This window comes from Notolabrus celidotus, chromosome 3 (genome assembly GCF_009762535.1).
Source record: "Notolabrus celidotus isolate fNotCel1 chromosome 3, fNotCel1.pri, whole genome shotgun sequence".
NCBI classification, from domain to species: Eukaryota; Metazoa; Chordata; class Actinopteri; order Labriformes; family Labridae; genus Notolabrus; species Notolabrus celidotus.
This window is the reverse complement of record NC_048274.1, coordinates 33,507,394-33,528,688: the sequence shown is the minus strand read 5'-3', so window position 1 is coordinate 33,528,688 and position 21,295 is coordinate 33,507,394. Positions and strand designations below refer to the sequence as shown.

The 21,295-nt window shown below is 42.2% G+C and overlaps 2 protein-coding genes across 5 annotated transcripts in view; one reads left to right on the top strand and one right to left on the bottom strand.

Annotated features, from left to right (window-relative positions):
* The first annotated feature begins 1,659 nt into the window (after positions 1-1,659).
* gldn (gliomedin) lies at positions 1,660-7,249 on the top strand. Its single transcript, XM_034680167.1, has 10 exons — positions 1,660-2,478; positions 3,297-3,348; positions 3,438-3,455; positions 3,595-3,693; positions 4,239-4,340; positions 4,480-4,596; positions 5,083-5,157; positions 5,258-5,383; positions 5,729-5,879; positions 5,960-7,249. Exons 1-10 carry the CDS (start codon positions 1,936-1,938, stop codon positions 6,423-6,425), a joined length of 1,749 nt encoding a protein of 582 aa, XP_034536058.1. The 5' UTR covers positions 1,660-1,935; the 3' UTR covers positions 6,426-7,249.
* The window catches only part of dmxl2 (Dmx-like 2), a 51,578-nt gene continuing 37,211 nt past the window's right edge, over positions 6,929-21,295 (bottom strand). For all 4 annotated transcript variants that reach the window (XM_034680164.1, XM_034680166.1, XM_034680163.1 and 1 more), the window contains 16 exons: positions 20,228-20,418; positions 19,936-20,069; positions 19,763-19,848; positions 19,432-19,633; positions 18,977-19,094; positions 17,550-17,615; positions 16,657-16,743; positions 16,286-16,407; positions 15,464-15,602; positions 13,892-13,952; positions 13,499-13,626; positions 13,247-13,324; positions 13,038-13,129; positions 12,057-12,109; positions 11,736-11,953; positions 6,929-8,871 (listed from right to left, as the gene is read on the bottom strand). In XM_034680164.1, coding sequence (XP_034536055.1) covers positions 8,662-8,871; positions 11,736-11,953; positions 12,057-12,109; positions 13,038-13,129; positions 13,247-13,324; positions 13,499-13,626; positions 13,892-13,952; positions 15,464-15,602; positions 16,286-16,407; positions 16,657-16,743; positions 17,550-17,615; positions 18,977-19,094; positions 19,432-19,633; positions 19,763-19,848; positions 19,936-20,069; positions 20,228-20,418 — 1,985 coding nt within the window. In that variant the 3' untranslated portion in view covers positions 6,929-8,661. The remainder of the gene's footprint in view (positions 8,872-11,735; positions 11,954-12,056; positions 12,110-13,037; positions 13,130-13,246; positions 13,325-13,498; positions 13,627-13,891; positions 13,953-15,463; positions 15,603-16,285; positions 16,408-16,656; positions 16,744-17,549; positions 17,616-18,976; positions 19,095-19,431; positions 19,634-19,762; positions 19,849-19,935; positions 20,070-20,227; positions 20,419-21,295) is intronic.

The window sequence follows — 21,295 nt, the reverse complement described above, 5'->3', positions numbered from 1 at the left end:
TTTAGATTTGAAGTTGCTTTGTAGAACTGACATCATGATATAATAACAGCATGAAAATGAACTCACTTCCTAACCACTCCATTTAAAAAATATCTGTATAATACACCGTGGAAAGCATAGATATTTGTAGCATCACTTCTCTTAAGTAGACAACTTTAAATCCATAAATGTAATGAGACTGTCCTCCGAATGATCTGCTTTTCATTGAGTTTAATTAAACTGAGATGTAACATTTTCATCTTTTACATTTTGGTGGCATTGCTTTGATTGATGTAATTTATCATGCTAAATTTATGTTTGAAAACCTCACAGTTGTGGCACCCAAAATTGACAGAGAATTTCTTGTGATAGTTCTCCTAAGATCCCCCTGGCCTTTGGAACAGAGATGTGAAACATGGGAGGATGAAGCTTGCTGCAAACACAGTCGGTCATCTGGCTGTCCTTGGCCTGGATGGATACGGACCTCTCAGCCTCATGCTAAGAAGAATGCAAAGTCTGCTTTCCCTGCAGCTGCACCTGATGAAACAGAGGAAGTCAATACATACCATGGACTCTGCAGTTTGAAATGTTGACATATTTGCACCAAATGTTTCATGTCAGTCGCTCCAGAGTACAGTGATCGAGAGACAACAAAGGAACGACCTCAGATCTCCTGAGACTGTATTCATGTACACATGTAAACATCTGTCCAACAACTAACGGTCTGTCAGTGACCCACAGCCTGAGGCAGGAGCACACATACACTACAGAGCTGGTACCTCACCCAGAGTGTGTGTGTGTGTGTGTGTGGAAAAGTAATATGGGTTACAACATTGCTGCAAGTTACTAGAGAGGCTAATTAACTGTAATGATTATACAGTGTTCTGTGTTATAGGAAAGAAAAGAGGATTATATAAACAGAAGTGTGTGAGTATCGTAGGAACTTGTAAAAGACTTGAATGAAAATCACACCTGAGACATTTAGAAGGTAAAAAAGACAAAGAAACAGACATGACAGTTTTACAACAGTGGTAATTAATGATTCAGATAAAAGGATATTTATTGGTAAATTAAGCAGCTGCAAGACCTTTCCACAATAACGCATGCTTGCATGCTTAAAGCAGATTCTTTGTAATGCTGATCTGTATTTTTCCTGTGAAATACCTCTCCTGTGGCCTAAATCAAAGAAGTGGATATGGGTCATTGTTGCAGTTGGTTGAAGGAAACTGCGAGGATGTGGCACAGACTTACGTAGGAGAAGAAATGATGGGCTGGTAGAGGAGCTGGGGAAGAGAGGACATGAGGCAACTCGGTGGAAACTGTGTTGATGTTAATGCACTCAGACGTCATTGGGTTTCTTTTGATTCAAGTTTTGCTGTTCTATCATAATAACACGATTCATAATGAAATGTGTACATAAACATCACTGACCAGTCAGTATGTCTGGTCCTGTGCATGCTTTTATTTGTTATGTATGCAAATGCTTTTGTGCGTGCATCATACATGTGCATTTGTGTGTGTGTGTATGTGTGTTTGTGTGTGTGTGTGATGTCAGTCTGCCCACGGCGGTGCAGTAGAATGGGTCGTGCTGAATATGAATCAGGTGACTGAACAGGAGGGGGTTTCTTCCCAGACAAGCCCAGTAGATTGTGTAATGCCCACTCCTACATTACTGGTTTGCAAGTGCACACACATACACACACATACACACAGCCCCACACAACAAGCAGTGTATTTACCAGTCTGCCTTCAGATAGACCACCCTGCTGGAGCACTGACTTTGAAGCTCTCAGGACTTTGCTATGTGGAGTTTTAAATCATCTGGATTAGACTCTGAAAATTGAGGAAATAACTTTTTCTTTAGGTTGAGTTTTGTTAAATCAGCATCTTTTTCCATCCTCAACTTTTTTTTTTCTTTCTTATTTTCTGCTGATCTGGACTCACACTCCCCTGTGAATGCTGAGGCTGGTGGGTGAACCTCAGAAACAAGGAGGCGAAGTGGTAACCATGTGGATCCCAACCCCAAGTATGACTCTCCCTCAGCGGGTGGTGCTGTACGGCACATGCATGATGGCGTTGATGAATTCTGTGGGCCTCCTTGTGCTACTGATCCAGCAGAACCAGCAGCGAGTGTTACTGGAGCAGACAGAGGGGAGGCTGACGGAGGTGCAGCAGAGCTCGGTGGTGGAGTTCATCCAGGAGGTGCCCAGAGGAGCAGCAGGGCTGAGGGCAAGCGTCGTGGACCAGCCAAAGTATCAGTACCAGTTCTCCAGGAACAAGAGGAGCGAGGAGCTGGAGAAGGAGCTACAGCAGGAGCTTCACCTAGAGGAACTAGAGGAAGTGGTGCAGGAGCAGGAGGTCAGCCAGGAAGTGGGAGAGGAAACAGAGAAGAAGATGAAGAATGAAGGGAAACACAAGCACGGACACAGCAGCCAGAGTTATCACAAGGCACATGTTCAGAATGACATGATGATGATGATGACTTACTCCATGGTGCCGGTGAGAAAACATAACCTGCAGGTGGAAATGCGTGGTCATTAGATTCACAGTCTGAAGTATGTTGTGTGTCCAAAGATGGATTACCACCTGCTTCAAGTAGGTTGTGGTCTTTGGGTCTGTGATCAGGAGGGGGCAAAGCTTTCAGGTCCAGTTAGTATTTGAGATGATGTATTATTATTTATAAAACCAAGTGTGTTTGGTAATGCTGTGTGAATCATTAGCTCACAACAAACCAAGATAACAGAGGCCTGTTACGTACGTGAAAATATTGTTAATACTTAACATCTATACGACAGTAAAATATACTTTTTTGCTGGATTTAAAGAACAATACAGCTTTAGAATATTTGATGCATGTCAACGCAACACTTAAAGAAGTTGAGTTAGCTTGTTCAGCTTCTAAAATGGGTTCTGTAAATTATTAGCATCAATAATACTAATCCTGAAACATTTCAATTTTGACATGTAAGAATGATGCTTTGTTGGTAATACTTAAAACTATTTGTTGTAATGGCTCTGTATTTTTTGTAACTTTGGAGTACAATCTAAGCTAGCTCCTTTGAAAAACAGCTTTAACTCTTGAGGGGGTTACTTTGTAGACAAGCTAATTTAGCTCCTTTAGATGGTTTGATAAAGAGATAATGATAAAATAAAAGATTCATCTAAAAACTTCATTCAGTGGTGTTGAGAAGGGGTCCACGGGGGGCCCATTACTAATTTCTGCCCCCATACTTAACTGTTCCAGCCCTGTTGTTAAAATGATAATGAATGTAAATACATGTATGTGAATCACACTCTGATATTTCTCTTTCTTTTCAGATCAAGCTATTGATTGACATTTGCAACAGCACAAAGGGAGTCTGCATAGCCGGTATGTCTTTAACACAGCTTCACAACCTTCCTACTCATGTCCAGAATGTTCATTTTTGTCTTCTAACATCCTCAAATCTTTTTTCACAGGACCTCCAGGACCGCCTGGTACGTGAAGCCTTCACTCTGGATCCAAATTTAAAATCCAGCCACTACTGTACATCCTCTTTGTGCATCACTGACCCATATGCTTAGTGAGAGTGTTTCACATTCAGCCCTTAGTGAAGGTTTTTTTGTGTCACTGTAGGTTTGCCCGGTACAGACGGTATGCCCGGTTACAATGGGACTGATGGCATCCCTGGACTGAATGGCGTGCCCGGGGCTGATGGGAAAAGAGGAAAAAAAGGTAAAGAATTAAAAAGACCCTTTTCTTATTTTACTCTCCATCTTTTCTTATTGTTACCCAAGGCCATGTTTGCCATTTTAGTGCAGGACTTCTGGTACAATGTAACAGTCAAAGGGTTGAGTGTAACCTCGGGGTAAAACACCAAAATATGAAGCACACACAGTCACTTTGAGTAATGCACGCTCACGCTCACTAACACAAAAAGACAAAAACTCAAAACACACTCAGCATTCATTTTGAACAATGACATCAGACTCTATTCATGAGACTTTCCTGTAATTCATAAATGACTGAAGAGGTTGCAGCAGCTGCCCTTCTCTCACATTCTTAGCAAATATTATTCCAGTTTGTGGTTTTGGGCTGCAGATAAATGAAAAAACTCTCTTCAATTATTCTCCCACTCCGCTCCATTCTCCTCCACAGTGGTCAGCATGAATCATCAGAGCAAGTCAATGACAGAATTCATGTTTCTGTAACAACAGGGCAAAGTTTATGGAGCCGGTGAATGCAGACTTGGTGATATTGTTGAATTATGTTCCTGACAGGGCCACCAGGTGAGAAGGGAGAGCCAGGCGGAACAGGAGAGCCAGGAGAGCCTGGTCCGCCGGGAGAGAAGGGACAACCATCCAATGATGTCATCGTAGAGGGCAAGTAGAGCTCAGCACACCTGGCTCTGAGACGATCGGACCATTTTGCATCCATAACTTCAAATTAGAGCAATGTTGAATGAAAAGCTATAAATGATTTTTTTCATCCAGAAAGTAATTTTTTTCTCTTCTTCTTCAGGTCCTCCTGGTCCTCCAGGAGCTCCTGGGCCCATTGGGCCTCAAGGACCTCCTGGCCCTCAAGGTCCCACCAGAACCAGGCACCACAGAGCCAACCTTCAGGCAGCTCAGACAATTGGTAAGAGGCTTTTGTCTCTAAATAAAAACCCTCAGCCTAAAGATCAGATGGAGATTGTTCTGGAGATTTCAGTCATATCTCATGATCATACTCAGCAGAGCTAGAGTGGCTAGTTGTCAAGGGATCGTGTTCATATTTAAACTGTTCTGCATTTTTAAGTCTTGGGTGAGAAGTTTTCTGAACGAAAGTCCACATATTTAGGACAACAGTGTGGTATGATCTAAATTCAAAGCTTGATCCAGGACACTGGACTTTGTAGAAATTCTTGAAGACGTTTCACCTCTCCTCCAAAAGGCTTCTTCAGTTCAGACCAGACTGGGAAAGAGCTGAAAAAGCCTTTTTCGGATCAAGCTTTTCCATGACCTCGATGACACAGACAGATGTGATCTAAAGCTCCAGAATAGGAACATAATAAGTCTGGTAATGGTTGCTCTGTTCAAGTATGAATGGATACTATAAGTCAAAAGATACAATTATTTCTAACAGGGCTGTTACATGCAGTTCCAAATGACGATACCTCATCTGTAAAGGAGGCTCTGAAACTGCCCGTGAAGAAGAACGGTGAGTTTACTCAGAAGTTTACCTCATACATTATGTTTATTGTGGTAAAGATGTTATCATCTAAGGTTGTTGTTCCTTTGTTTCTTTTTTTCCCCTTCAGAGTGCCTGATCAAGTCCCTGATCAACCCCAGGAACGTGGCAAAGATGGAGAGCACGTTTGGTACATGGATGAGGGACACTGCACGACTGCACGATGAGAGAATATGGGTGGCAGAACACTTCTCTGGTAGGCTGATAATGATGTGATGAATATGCATCTTTGTGTCAAGGACTTTGGTGTCAAAGTTAGACATCAGGATTTCTAATAACCTCTAAATCAGGAGCACCAGTTTCGCTCAGTTGGTAGAGAAGACACAGTAAGATGCGGAGGCTACAGTCCTCTCTGCAGCATCCATAGGTTTGACTCTGACCCTTGGACCTTTTGCTGCATGTCTACCCCCCTTGCTCCTCCCAATATTTGCTGTCTGTCTTTAGCTGTCCTATCAATAAAGACAAAATGGCCCCAAAAAGTCACTGTAAGAATATCTTTTTCTACCAGTTAGGAGTGAACTATTTGTCTGTCCTCATCCAGGTCGTGTGGTGAAGGAGTATAAGAGCATCGCCTCCTTTCAGAGCAACAGCAGTGATGTAGTGGACGTCAGAAAGTTCTACCAAGGCTGTGGCCACACCGTTCACAATGGCTCCTTCTATTATCATATCGCTGGTACCTCCAGTATTGGCAGGTACAGAGAAACAGACAGTTTGGTGCCTTTGCTTTTCTTTCTCTTCTTGGTTTAAAACTTCCTTTTTTGTTTTGTCTCAGGTTTGACTTTCACACCAAGAAGCTCCACACTCTGAGTATAGAGAACGCTCTGTACCACAGCCTCGCCTACCTGCTCCACAACTCCAAGACTTATTTCAAACTAGCAGCAGACGAGAACGGCCTGTGGCTTATCTTTGCTTCCAGCGTGGACGAGAGCATCATGGTGGCCCAGCTGGACCAAAAGACCTTCTCCGTCACGTCGTACATTAACACCACCTACCCCCGCACGAAAGCCGGCAACGCCTTCATCGCCTGTGGTGTCCTGTACGTCACAGACACAAAGGACACCAGAATCACCTTCGCGTTCGACCTGTTAAAGGGGAAGCCGGTGAATATGACCTTTGACCTGAGGCCTCCTGTTGGAGTGCTGGCAATGCTTTCCTACAGCTCGAAGGACAGACACCTGTACGTGTGGGACAACGGCTCTGTCAGGCTGTACGTGGTCCACTTTATCTCTGATGAGTGAGCGGCATTAGTCTCACAACAGACTGTTACATGATGAGAGTTAGATTTATCTTTGGTGATCATTCATTTTTAGATATTTTGGAAGTATCAACATGTAATAATATCAATTTAATGCCCTGGGTATTATTCCTGTCAGATTAAAGTGTAATCTGTACTTTAAAGTCACAATCTCACTCTAAGAAGTGTTTTTAGTCACTTCTTCTTTTGATATTTATGGTCAAAAATAATTACTGCTGTATGCATATCTTTTTTTTGCAATGTTCATGTAAAGTGTTGAAGTTACTAACAGATTGAAAATCTGTTACACTTTTATATCAGTTTTAAGTGAAACCAAATTGAAGTTATAACTCAATTTTAGTGTCAGTGTTGTACGTTCTGAAATGTTTTGCATGAAGTGTATTTTTATATGGATGAACATGTTAATGTAATGAAGCAGCATGGTCCCTCTGTCGCTCAGTCTACCTGACAGAAAAGAAAAAAAAAAACAACAGTGCCAAATCCACCTGATGAAATAAAAAGAATTTATTCACTTTACAAAGGTAAAACTCTGACCATGACCTGTTCTCTCACACACCTCCAGGCTCAAATGCCCCAGTAAGCGTCTACCCATGATATTGGCTTCTTTTGCATTATTACATGCACACACACACACGCACACACACACACACACGCGCACCAGACACCAGTAGGACCATCGGTAAAACACTTAAGTTACATACAGTACACATAGTGGGCAGAAAGAGGGAGAGAAACACAAATCTCTTTAATAAATACCAAACATACACTTAACAAAAGTTACAACTAATCCAGCTGGTATGATACAAACCAAAAATAAAGAACTGCTTTCATGTTTGTACAAGCTGTTGTGGTATTTCATATATATATATATATTTATATCATTTATATATTAAAACTATTTCAAACGTTTTACTACTAGGCCAAATAAAGCCAGACATTCATTTGTATATAACAGTTTCTTCTTCATTATCCTATTGATTTGAAATAAACTTTTAGTGTCTCCAGGATTTGAGTGCAAATATCTATTCCCTATGGATGAAACAGTAAAAACAACTAGAGAGGTAACACACACTTACATACAGTAGACTGTGTAGCACATCTCCCAGTCAGATACAGTAAAACCCCTTACATTCCTAAAATAAAAGGCAATAAGTTAAATAGTTTTACAAAGGAATGGTCAACCAAACAAACACAAACATATAAATAATTTAAATAATAAAATCAAGTTTAAAAACACAAATTCAAGAATATCTTGTGCAAAACCAGAAGTGAACCTTTGTGTTTCTGCTCTGGGTGGGTGGGGGGGCGTTGGGTTCGGACCAGACAGATGGAAACATTGAAATCACAGTCACAGGAATAAAACACGTCATCTTCCAAACAGGAATGTTCTAGCAGTGAGTCTGCCGCACAAACAGGCATTTGAGGGCAGGTGGGTGGGCAGGCGCACGGATGGCAGACACAGCAGAGTGAGCACGCACTCCGGGACCAGAATCAGACTGGGTGGAGCCCGGACCGGGAGAGGCCGGAGTGAGTGATGGGCAGCCAGTGAGAAAGGGGTTAGAGGGGGAGGGTTCACTACAGGAGCAATGCACCATCAACTCTTCCATAAAGGCTGAGAAAGCCGGGCAAAAAGGCAAAAGGGGGAAGGGAGTTGGGGCAAAACCATTGAAACAAAATGCAGATTCCAACAACTCGATTCACACCGGAAACCACTGACTCAACAAACCACAGTGCTGGTTACAGTAGATGCTAAGAGATTTCAGCTGTGGGCACAAAATGACAACAGTTACACACTTTTTAAAAATTTTTGCTTGAGCACTTTTACAGAGCACTATCAATAGACCTGTGATTGCACCGCGGAACGAGAACAGGACATGCATAGCTTCCCTATGGACACACTCTAAGAGTAGAGATTCTCAATAAAATTACAATAAATCTAGCTTTAAAATCAAGTATGATACCTTTTGCTTGTAACTTCGCTTTCAGCCTTTGGGAAAAAAAATATTTGCAGCTCCGTTTTTCAATCTTGATATGATTTACATCAACAGTAAACCTGCGAACACTGCACGCTCAGAAAGACGCCCAAAGCATGGCGATCTTTTGCCAACTCTTCCCCCATCAGTTAAACTATTAATGCCTAGCGAGTGTTACAGAAGCATTTTGTTTTTTTTCCTCAATCTCAGTCTTCTTCTTTGGACACTCAGAAGTGGGAGTAGGCGTTACAGGACGTCGACCAAGCTGCTTGGGATGTTGTAGCGGTCAGGGAGGACCCTCATCTTGAGGGTGCCGTCTGCTCCACAGGTAAATATGCGGTTGCCGGGTCGCGTCTCCACCTGCATGACGCCTGCGCCAATGTTGCGGAAGATGGACTGCTTGGCGTGCTCGGTGCTAAAAGAGTGCATGAGCCCATGGCCGGCTAACTTCCACACCTGGGGAAAGAGAGAGGGAGAGAGGATGAGAGAGGTTTTCAGTCTCTTTCTTTTCCTTTTGCTTCTTTTTTAGCAGAGGATGCCACTGCAATGGTCAAGTCCTAATTTAGATGTGAGTGCTGCAACACTCGTTCTGAGTCACTTTATCCAATTAACTGCTGATCAAGTTGGCAAATGTTTCATGATAAGCAGCATGGTACCATGAGCAGGACCCAAAGGCAGTGCTAAGAATAGGTTAGGCAAGGCTAATACAAATTACACATTGCACTGAAAAAAGATGTTGGAGAACCATCTGCTACCACTCTGATCATTTTATCAACAAGGGAAAAATAATAATTGGCAACAAATGCACAGAATTCTGCATTTAAATCAACAATAGTGATATCAATAGGATTGAGGGCGCTTACATCAACCTGATTAGCTGCACCTGTTTACTTGGCTCATTCATGGAAGCCAAAATGTATGTAAAGTACTTAGGTAATATTCTAGTTACATTAGACACAAAGTAATTGTCAACTAAAGCCTCTGGAAGTTTTTCGCACAATATGTGCCGTTTAAAAGTGAAGTGGTTTCATTATTTTATATCACGGCTGCAGCAGGAAGCAGGAAGACAGTGTGGTGGCTCAACTACGGTGTGCCAGAAGGACAAAATAACATACAGTGGGGCAAAAAAGTCTTTAGTCAGCCACTGATTTTGCAAGTTCTCCCGCTTAGAAAGATGAGAGAGGTCTGTAATTTTCATCAGAGGTACACTTCAACTATGAGAGACCAAATGAGAAAAAAAATCCAGGAAATCACATTGTAGGATTTTTAAAGAATTTGTTTGTAAATGATGGTGGAAAATAAGTATTTGGTCAAGAACAAAAGTTCAACTCAATACTTTGTAACATAACCTTTGTTGGCAATGACAGAGGTCAAACGTTTCCTGTAAGTCTTCACCAGGTTTGCACACACTGTAGCTGGTATTTTGGCCCATTCCTCCATGCAGATCTCCTCTAGAGCAGTGATGTTTTGGGGCTGTCGCTGGGCTACACAGACTTTCAACTCCCTCCAGAAATTTTCTATGGGTTGAGGTCTGGAGACTGGCTAGGCCACTCCAGGACCTTGAAATGCTTTTTATGGAGCCACTCCTTCGTTGCCCGAGCGGTGTGTTTGGGTTCATTGTCATGCTGGAAGACCCAGCCACGTTCCATCTTCAATGCTCTCACTGATGGAAGGAGGTTTTGGCTTAAAATCTCACGATACATGGCCCCGTTCATTCTTCCCTTAACACGGATCAGTCGTCCTGTCCCCTTTGCAGAAAAACAGCCCCAAAGCATGAGGTTTCCACCCCCATGCTTCACAGTAGGTATGGTGTTCTTGGGATGCAACTCAGCATTCTTCTTCCTCCAAACACGACAAGTTGAGTTTTTACCAAAAAATTCTATTTTGGTTTCATCTGACCACATGATATTCTCCCAGTCCTCTTCAGGATCATCCATATGCTCTCTGGCAAACTTCAGACGGGCTTGGACATGAACTGGCTTAAGCAGGGGGACACGCCTGGCGCTGCAGGATTTGAGTCCCTCTTGGCGTAGTGTGTTACTGATGGTAGCCTTTGTTACTTTGGTCCTAGCTCTCTGCAGGTCATTCATCAGGTCCCTCCGTGTAGTTCTGGGATTTTTGCTCACCGTTCTCATGATCATTTTGACCCCATGGGATGAGATCTTGCGTGGGGCCCCAGATCGAGGGAGATTATCAATGATCTTGTATGTCTTCCATTTTCTTACAATTGCTCCCACAGTTGATTTATTCACACCAACCTGCTTGCCTATTGTAGATTAACTCTTCCCAGCCTGGTGCAGGTCCACAATTTCCTTCCTGGTGTCCTTTGACAGCTCTTTGGTCTTGGCCATGGTTGAGTTTGGAGTCTGGCTGTTTGAGGCTGTGGACAGGTGTCTTTTATACAGATAACCAGTTCAAACAGATGCCATTAATACAGGTAATGAGTGGAGGACAGAAGAGCTTCTTAAAGAAGAAGTTACAGGTCTGTGAGAGACAGAAATCTTGCTTGTTTGTGGGTGACCAAATACTTATTTTCCACCATAATTTACAAATAAATTCTTTAAAAATCCTATAATGTGATTTCCTGGATTTTTTTTCTCATTTTGTCTCTCATAGTTGAAGTGTACCTCTGATGAAAATTGCAGACCTCTCTCATCTTTCTAAGTAGGAGAACTTGCAAAATCAGTGGCTGACTAAATACTTTTTTGCCCCACTGTATATCAAATTAGTGGATTAAACTACTATAGCTGATACTTCTGAACTGTGTGTGTGTGTGTTACAATCCCAGTTACATGAATGTACTGTTTAAAGTAAATGTACAAAGCACTTCTGGTCATGTTTCCTTATACAAACAAGACATTTGAATTGTCATGTTACATCCCATATAGTTTTATAGCTCTGGAACTTGAGACAAAAACAAAAAAGAACTGCTTCTGATACAGGAGACATTAGAGAAATAGGCTCACACTTTGGAGTTAGGAGTTATTTTAAACTGTTAGACTGTCTCTACTGATAAGTCCAGCTTTCTCCACACCAATTCTTCTATGCAGTATTTGTCTGATAACAAAGGAAGCAATAAATGTCAAGCAGGAGGTTTGATTAGTCCACATTGTCAGGACTGTGATGAAGTGAAATGTGACTCCACAGAGATGAGCCTGTCACTGGGAGATAATCTGTAGGTATGAAGGAGGATTTTCTGATTTTATCAACTACCTTTGTACCTAGAATAAGACATTAATCCTCAGAACACAATCACAGCGCGACAGTGAGAGTGAGTGTGTTTTGTCAGGTCAGTGAGCGAGTGATGGAGCATGAGTCACCTTCATGTTGCCCTCTGCAGAGCCGGTGACGAAGAAGTCCTCGAAGGCATCCAGTGCGAGAGCTTTAATGGCTGAGTCATGGGCCTGGAAAGTGTGCAGCAGCTGCCTCTGGCGGATGTCAAACACGCACACAAAGCCCTTCCTGCCTCCAGTGATCAGCAGCTGCTGTTTAGGAGCATACTGCAGCACAGTGGCCCCGTTCTCGTGGCAGGGGAACGCTGGAGGAGTGGGTGAGAGGGAATGTGATATCAGATCAAACAACTGAATTTATGAAGACAAATCATATTAATAAGCTTCTCCACTGATTTCTGGATTTCTCACCGTGGACCATGGTATTGCTGGGCGAAATCAGAGTGTCCCACAGGCAAACATTTCTGAGGACAAAGATGGAAATGTTGAGCGGTTTACCAACAGAGAAAGATCAACACTAAATAGTGTTACTTACACTCCAGGGCCTTGGCCCAATGTTTGAGCACGTTAATACATCTCACTGTAAAGCATGTTTTATTCTAGATCCATCTGAGTTATTCATTGTTGATTTTATTTTACAACATTATTTTACTTCTATTCAGTAGAATTTCTTGATGGTTATATTTCTCTCTTTTAGCGCTTGAGCTTTTTTCACTTCTGGTGTAAAACCACAATTTCCTGGTATGGGATCATTGAATAAAGGAAGGAAGGAAGGAAGATTGAAGGGAAGGAAGGGATAAAAGAAGGAAAGAAGGAAGGAAGGAAGGAAGGAAGGAAGGAAGGAAGGAAAGAAAGATTGGCAGAAGGAAAGATGGAAGGAAAGATTGGCAGAAGGAAAGATGGAAGGAAGGAAGGAAGGAAATAAGGAAGTAAGGAAAGAAGGAAAGATTGAAGACAGAAAGATTGAGGGAAGGAAGGAGGGAAGGAAGGAAGGAGGGAAAGAAGGAAGGAAGGAAGGAAGGAAGGAAGGAAGGAAGGAGGGAAAGAAGGAAGGAAGCAAGGATTGAAAGAAAGAAAGAAAGAAAGAAAGAAAGGTATGAAGTAAGGAACAAAGAAAGAAAGAAAGAATGAAAGAAAGAAAGGAAGAAAGAAAGAATGAAAGAAAGAAAGTAAGAAAGAAGGAAAGAAAGAAAGAAAGAAAGAAAGAAAGAAAGAAAGAAAGAAAGAAAGAAAGAAAAAAGTAAGGAATGAAGGAAGGAAGGAAGAAAGGAAGGAAGGAAGGAAGGAAGAAAGGAAGAAACAGTCAGTCAGTCAGTCAGTCAGTCAGTCAGTCAGTCAGTCAGTCAGTCAGTCAGTCAGTCAGTCAGTCAGTCCCCTTGGGAAGTCGCTGACCTGTTATCGTTGGACTGTCCTGCTGTGGCGATGAGGCTGGAGGACGTGACAAAGGCAAAATCACCGCAGGTCTTGGTGTGGCACTGCCAGCTCTGAGGACAGGATCACAACATTAATGAAAACAAAGTGCAGAGTGACTCAAAGAAGAAGATGAATATCTGTGTGCTAATTCAGGAGGAGGGAGGGAGGGAGGGGGCAGGTGAGCTCACCAGGTAGGGTTTGGGGTTGGAAGATGTTTGGTTGACCTGCCAGAGACTGAGGAATCCCTCTCCATCAGCAACTCCACACTACAAGAAGAGCACACAGAGATCAGAACAATCACACCACATAGACTAAACAAGGGCACGTGTGGAATGTGTATCAGTATGGGTGTGTGTCTGTGCATGTGTGTGTTCATGTGTGTGTGTGTGTGTGTGTGTGTGTGTGTGTGTGTGTGTGTGTGTGTGTGTGTGTGTGTGTACCTTATTGCCCTGGGAGTTAAAATAGAGCCGGGTGACTCTGGCGTTGCCTGCCTGTCTGAAGCAAATGAGCTGCTGAGGTCTGTTCCATTCAAACATTCTCACACTGCCATCCTGAGCGCCTGTCATGTCTGATAATTAAACAAAAACACACACACACACACACACACACACACACACACACACACACACACACACACACACACACACACACACACACACACACACACACACACACACACACACACACACACACACACACACACACACACACACAGAGAGAGAGAGGGGGATGTAAAGGAGGGGGACAGTGAGGAGGAAAACAAACTGAAATTGAAAAGTGCTCAGTACAGAAATGTTGTTGTATGTTGTAGCTATGACTTATTGTACACTTACAATACTGATATATGGGATGGGATGTCATCCTCTTCACATTGTTTAGATTCCTCTTCATGATCTATAAAAAAAGATGAAGAATACATGGAACTGAGAAAACACAAGTTACAGCTTTTGTTGAAGTAAATAAATGATGCAATCAAATCAACTTAGTCAACGAGTTAGTCTGAGGTTTCTACATACTGAACATTTCATCACTATCACTGAGGCAGACCACAACACACGTTTCAATATAATGTTCTTATAGTGAAAATTACAACTCTACACATGAATGTAGCTTCGACTGATCACATCAGCTTATCATTTCTTTCTGCATGTTCTTTCAAGTTGATCACGGCCCATTAACAATGTTTATGCCTACACATTTCAGCATGAACCGGCTAACTTGAAATATCTCGAGAAAATTGAGTCTTCTCTATTTTAAAAGTTTTTCTGTTATTATTAATCTGCAGCATTCCTGCATTAAAAACACATCTTTATTTACTATAGTCGACAGGTCTGAGAGAGGTAGTTGTATTTACTCAAGGACCGGTAAGTAGTGTCTCACTCTGCTAACTCATATGCTGTTTTTAAAAAGCTGCAGTCTAATTGAAGGTTTCAGACTTGTCCAGACTTGCTGCTCTCACTCAAAACTTGACTCAAGAGACAAAATCTGAAAATAAAAATGTCGCTGTGTGCACTCTGAGTCATATGAAATGCTGCTGACCTAAGGGATCCAATAATTATTGACTGGCAAAGGTCTTCGCTAACCAGTCCCTTGTAGACTTGAGAAAGCCACAGCCGTTCTAAAACCCTCTGTCTCGTCTTGCTTAGTGTACCACACTCAGAATTTATCAACACGGCTGGGACATGGAGAACCCTGGCTGTGAGCAAGTGTGACGCAAATCTGTACCCTTGGCTAGCTGTCTGTGAGAGCTGCTACTATCTGTGTTTACATGAGTCCATTACCGCCATGTGAACACACACACCCTCTTAGTATCAGCCTCCATAGACTCAGCAGATCAGCTGTTTAGTCGGCAGGACTCAGTTTGGCTTGACATTGATAAAAATAAATGTAAAATGTATCCTAGAAATGTGCAGGAGCCACAGTGGTGCCTGGTGATGTGGCCTCAAATCAATATCAAGATTAATTTAACATTTCACCTCCATCATGATTAATTAAAGATTTGATTTTGTTTATTTATTATTTTTTCCCTTATAGTTCATCAACAAGGTTTGTCTATAAATATGCTGACGTGATATATATCTTTAAGAGGGATTTAAAAGATGCTTACACACACTTTGGTTGCATAATTGAATTAAAGTTAAACAACTTTAACTCGCAGAAGTTCGTCTAATGTTTACAACTTCAGACAGCAAAGTAAAAACTTAACTGATGCATCTATTCAGCCGCTCAAGTTCTTACGAAACAAAGTGAATACAAAGTGACAGATCTTGTTCAATACCATCTACATGTTCCAAAACATAACTCAGATTCCCCCTACTGGCCACCAATGAGAACTGCAAACCCACTTCAGCTTGTCTCTGCTGGGTTTGTGATGATCTGTGTTTCTATAACACACAGGCTCTTACCACACTGGCTCCCATGCTGGTCTGCCCGGTGCCCAGCCACGGCATGGATGCAGAGACCTGCATCTGAGGTGGTGCGAAGGGAACAGAGCTGGCCTGGGCGATGTTGGTCTGAGAGGAGCGATAGTCTATGTCGTCAGAGCTGAAGAAAAAACAGAACCTCTTCCTGAATATTTGAGATCTTTGAAACATACATACATAAATACAGAATCACTCAAGCCAGTCCCTTCATCCCAGGGTTCATGCAGAGTTCACAGAGTGAGATAAAAGCCTTTGAAGATATAACATTGCATATCAATGCAATATGATACTTTCACAATATCAGTCAAATATGAAAGCGCAATTAAAAACCTCTGAGGTAGATATGAGCTAGAAATATTCATCATTACATCATATTTCTTTCTTTACTTCTAACAGTATATTAAAACCATTAGTCACAATATAAAAAGCTAAAGTAATGTAAGCTGAAGAGCTAAAACTTCATACATTTCATTAACCATTCAATTGATAATACATTAGGTTGATTGAGGTCGACTCAAGTTGACACTTTATTAAAAATAGATGATGATCTGAGGAGTTAATTAGCTAAAAGAGGTGATAGTGTTTGATGGAGCTGATGAAGGCTACAGAAAGAAGAGAGGAATTTTTGAAATAGGTGTGAAGTTTCTTCAACAGTGTGGAAAGATATTATTATGAATACTAAATGTAAAGGACTAAATATTTGGCATAAAGTGTAAATGAAACCTCATTTAAGAAACCACCATCTGCTCAGCAGTCAGATTTGAATCCTTAAAATGACACAGCCCATCATAGGGAAGATCTCACCTGCGGGACTCCTTATCAAAGTCGTCCCCTATCCAGGTGAAGGGCTGGACAGACACCAGATTGGACACATCCACCTCCTGCACATCGTGAGTGGAAGCCAGAACGATCTCATTGGAGTTAGCCTGAGAGAGGAGAGAGGAACAAGGAGTGATGAGAGGATGTGAGGTGAGCTTGGCAACAGTTTCCTCCTGTTTCCTAGAAAGACGTGATATTTATGTAAACACAGAAAAAGGTTCCTGGAAAGGCTTATGCATTTATCCCGTACTTATGCAGTACCAAATCACATCCAGGAAACATATAATTATGGAATCATACGCTCGTAAAGCAAAGTGCTTCCGGCACTCTCTCTCTCTCACACACACTCCACCTACCTTATTGATGGAGAATGCCATGATGATATCAGACTCCTTGTGAATGATTTTAGCCTTTCCTCCTGGGTAACCCAGATCTGCCTCCACCTGGAAAAGCAAAGACACGTGATACATCAGGGATCATGATACATTAAAGCTACAGGTCTCCAAGGAGCACTGTGTGAAATTTGAAAACTTTACAAGCCATTTATGCTGAGCTGACTTCTTTCCAAATCCCTCGTGCCCTCAGGCAGCTTCAAAAGATATTCCCACTTGATGTGAAATCAACCCAAATTACAGCCTCATTCACCAAGAGAAGGGAATAATCCTAAAAATGATCACATGTGCATTTACCCAATTTAACACAGACAGTTTTGACCGTCCCTTTGGGATTCCCCGCTCACAACACCCTGCATGATTAGCAAGCCTCACACGGCCCTGAGAGTGAGCATGCAGTTAGTATGTCTACTGAATGTGCCAACCTTCCTAAGGGGAGATTTATTTGCTTTTGGGTCCGGCAGAATAGAGAGGACAACAGAGTGAGAAACACAAGGAGACGTGTTATTGGCAGGGATCGGCTGTGAGGTTATGTGAGTGGATGTTCCAGTGAAAAGGAAGGATTAGACGTTAGGTCTTAGCCTTGAGGAGTCTTGAGGAGAAGTTATGCTGATAAAATTTGCCAGAGAAGTCACCGTCAGGCCAAGCTGGACAGGAAATATACAAGAGCTTTCGGAATTTGGCGCCCCATCTGAGCAAAAGCTGCAAACCTACACCCTGTGCAAATAGTACACACTATTTCTTTTAACCTTAATGCACTTACTCCGTCTAGCCTGGCTCTGCAGTGACTCCCCCAAACATTAAGACAGACAGACAGACATTACCAGGGCCTGAGCTGGTACATAAGATAATACTACCTTATTAGGACTGCTAGCTCCTGCTATGCAGTTTGGGCTTAAATGGTCCATATGGTTCTCTACAGACTACACAACACACACAAAGGCAATATAGACACACAACACAACAACACGGCACAACAAAAAACACATGCACAAACACAGAAAAATAAAACATGGAATGAAAATAATGTAAAAGGTTGACAGGATCTCTGTATATTATAAATAACATGAGCATGAAGCTACAGTCACGTAGCAGGATCATGGAAGCATACAATACGAGTCCGACAGCTACATCACTTCATTTAAAGTGCCTTTGTTGCTCCGGTTAGAGAGAGCTGATATTAATGTTGTAATGTTAAGAATCTAAGAATATGGAATCATAATCTGTGAAATTTTCTAATTTTGTACTGGCAGCTATATTAGAGGTCTGTCATGACAGCGCCATGATAATAACGACTTCAAGACATCACAGGAGGCAGCGAACTGTCATGTACTTGATTAAAGATGTCCAAGGAGTCAAAGCAATGATAAAGATGACAATAAAAATATCAGCTCGAGAGATTAATGCTCAGTGAGCAGCTCTGTGTATAACAGGGAGGTGATGGCTTTAGATTCATGGCTATGATCCTATGAGGGCTCTACATAAATCTCCACTGACATGTATAAATGTGCAGCAACGCAAAGACTCGTTAAATAGAAAATACATTCAGTTTTATGGGTAATCAATTATAAATATGTAATGCAAATTTAACGCAAAACATGCACATTTAAAAACCCTTTTAAACATTTAAATGTAAAGCATAAAAAAGAACATTACACAATAAATACAACAACAATAATAATAATACTTAAAACATTGTTTGTAAATATAACACTGTTCTGTTTTTTTCAGCTACGCTCTTCTTCGAGTTCTTAGAAGTAGGAAGATTTTCTTAGACTGCTATTTTAGGCTTCGGCAGTCTCCTAGCATGACATCTTGACACTGCATTTATTGGCTGCTTGACAGTTGTTTGATGACTATAACTAATTCCATCAATCTCCATCATTATGGGTGACATGTGGTCTATTTTGAGCAACTTTTCCAAACTCAGCCAAAATGACTCCTCATCTGTCTGTGCAGGCGCTTCACTTCAGTGCCAGAAACTCACGCCAGTCAGGGGATCATTTTCTGAACACGTCCCTTTTAAGCTGGAAATAGATGTGCGGCCTACCCTCTCAAAATGTAAAGTATTTACGTGCATATTTTGGCAGACAGAATGAATATAGGGAAATAAGGGAAGTGAACTGAAAAGGGTAAAATGACAACACGTGTAAATGTGTTAAATATGAGTCAGAGTGACTTGTAAAAGTAAAACAAGGGGGCAGGGGGTTAATCATCCTAGCTTATGGACACTTAGAGGAGGGGAAAAACAGCAGAAATGTTTCTGTGCATGTGAGCAGCTGACCTCACTCTGCTTCCTCTTCTTAGTGAAGATGTAACGGATCAAAGTTTCCTGAAGAACTTCTTGTTTGACCAGGAAATGCCAGAGACGTCGGGCGGGGAAGGACTGATGGTTCTTTGTCCTGAAAGAAAATGACATGTGTTTTGAATTTTTCCAACAACTCAACAATGCAGTTTGGGCGGGGGCACCCCCAGTCCTGGACATGCCCCTCGTTGTTTTGTATTTTGTCTTGGTTTCAGCTGAATCATCGACAGTTGATCTTTCTGTAACTTTTAAACATACCTGTCAGTGAGTTTCTGAGCTACGATCTTTGAATAGGGGTGGTTTTGTGTAAGTGTTTCTATAGTACTGACATATAAATCTAAAAACTGGCATACATGCTTTGAAATAAATATATATGCCTGTAGTGTTTGACAGTGTGTCTGCTTGTTAACTGTATTGAGTGGTTTCATCCTCACTTGAAGGGTGTGTTATCTGGCTCCAGCATGGCCTTGTGTCGGAGTATGGCAGGTCCGCCTCCCGCGCTGAGGTCAGTGGGGTAAGTGTTGATGTAGTTGGGAGGCGGGCCATCAAACTTGTTCATTCGCTCCAACAGAAGCTGCTCCCAGTTCTCCAGAGTCTTTAACACAGCGTTGCTGAGAGGGGAGGCGACTGGCAGATCTGTGACACCAACACAAACACAGCCACACCCAGGAAGAGTTTATTTTTGTATTCACTGAAATCATTTCATTCTTAAGAAGTTATTTTGATTTGAGGAGCCGTTTGGTGTCAGTGAAGAAGTGTGTGTACCGGTAAAGTCGAGGCCAGTGAGAGGGATGAAGTTCTTGACATTGTGATGAGCCAGTTTCACCATCACCAGGCGGATCAGAGCCCAGCTACGATACAAACAAACCATCATGGAGGACATCTTCAAACAAAGGATCCCAATTAGCTTGCACAGCACAGCAGAGGGTGAAACCTACCTATATGAGTTGGGATCAAGGTGCTCTGTTATCTGTGTGTCGGAGAGAAAGGCGTCATCGTCGTCTTCATCATCCTCTGCACCGCTTTCGTCTGAGTCATACAGGGCGCTGCTGTCTGAGAGCGGCAGGAAGGGCTGAAGGGGAGAAAATAATGATGGAGGAGAAGAAGCAAATAAATAGAGGCGATGGGGAGAGAGAGAGAGAGAGAAAGAGAGATGGAGTGATAACTGTTAATATTATGATTCACTGATCTCATTAGTCGTTTCCCTACATGTGTAATTCAAAGCCTTACTTTGGCCACAAAGTAGTCCCACATGCTCAGCTCAGGGGGGATGAACTTCTCTCTGTATGTGGGTCTCTCTATGGGCACAGGAGGCGGGGCGGCTGGCGTCTCCTTTACCGGGCGTCCGGGAACCAGCATCCTCATGTTGAACCTGCGTCTGTATCGGTCCGAATCCTCCGCTGCAGGCTGAGGAGGAGCAACTGTATGGGGAAGAGGAGAGACGGTATCTTTCAAACACAATGAAATCTGATAAGGTCAGTTTGTAGCAGGCTGCAGTATGCTGCCGTTTTGTTCACATGATGAAGATGAGCGGGGACTCAGCGTCATTTTGAAGCCAGAAGAAGGTCAGGAAACAGAGCAGGAGGAAGCAAACTGCATACACACACCTACACAGAGCACGGCAAACCTCGGAACCAGAATGTTTTCCAAAAAAATGTGCCTCTTGTATATGCATAAATTGAGTTCTTTGACTTTGATGAGTCATAGCACACAAACAGGAAATGGATATAAAAGGGAGACACAAAAACAAACACTGAGGATGGAGGCACAGGGAAAGACACACTAGGTTGTGCACAAACCTGCCCCATTATCCTGGGTGACTATCTCTGGCATTGCACCAGACAAAACAAGACAAGACACAAACCAGAGTGGACAGTGCAGTTAGACACACAGATACTACACAGGCCAATTAGATCAGTAAATATTTGACGGGGTACATGACAAAGACAAACACAGAAAACACATCAGACAAGGATGGGGAGTTTGTTGAGCAATCACGTGTTAAACCTTTTTTTCCCACAGCAGTTGAGAGAGGCAAACAATGAGATTTGTGACTGTTACTTGGTTATAAAATGAGCTTATTAGATTTTAACAGGGAGGTATCATTCACTGTGTAACATTTTAGAATGGCAATGTGTTTGTGACATGCATGTTAGTTCGTAGCAGCTCTCAAAAGGGCAGAGTGGTAACATTTAACAAAGTGATTCCTATCAACAGGCTGGCATTTAAGATCTTTCTAACCAGCTCTTCAAAAGGCTCCTGAGAGCTCCCTGACTGAGAGCTTTATCAAGTTCTACT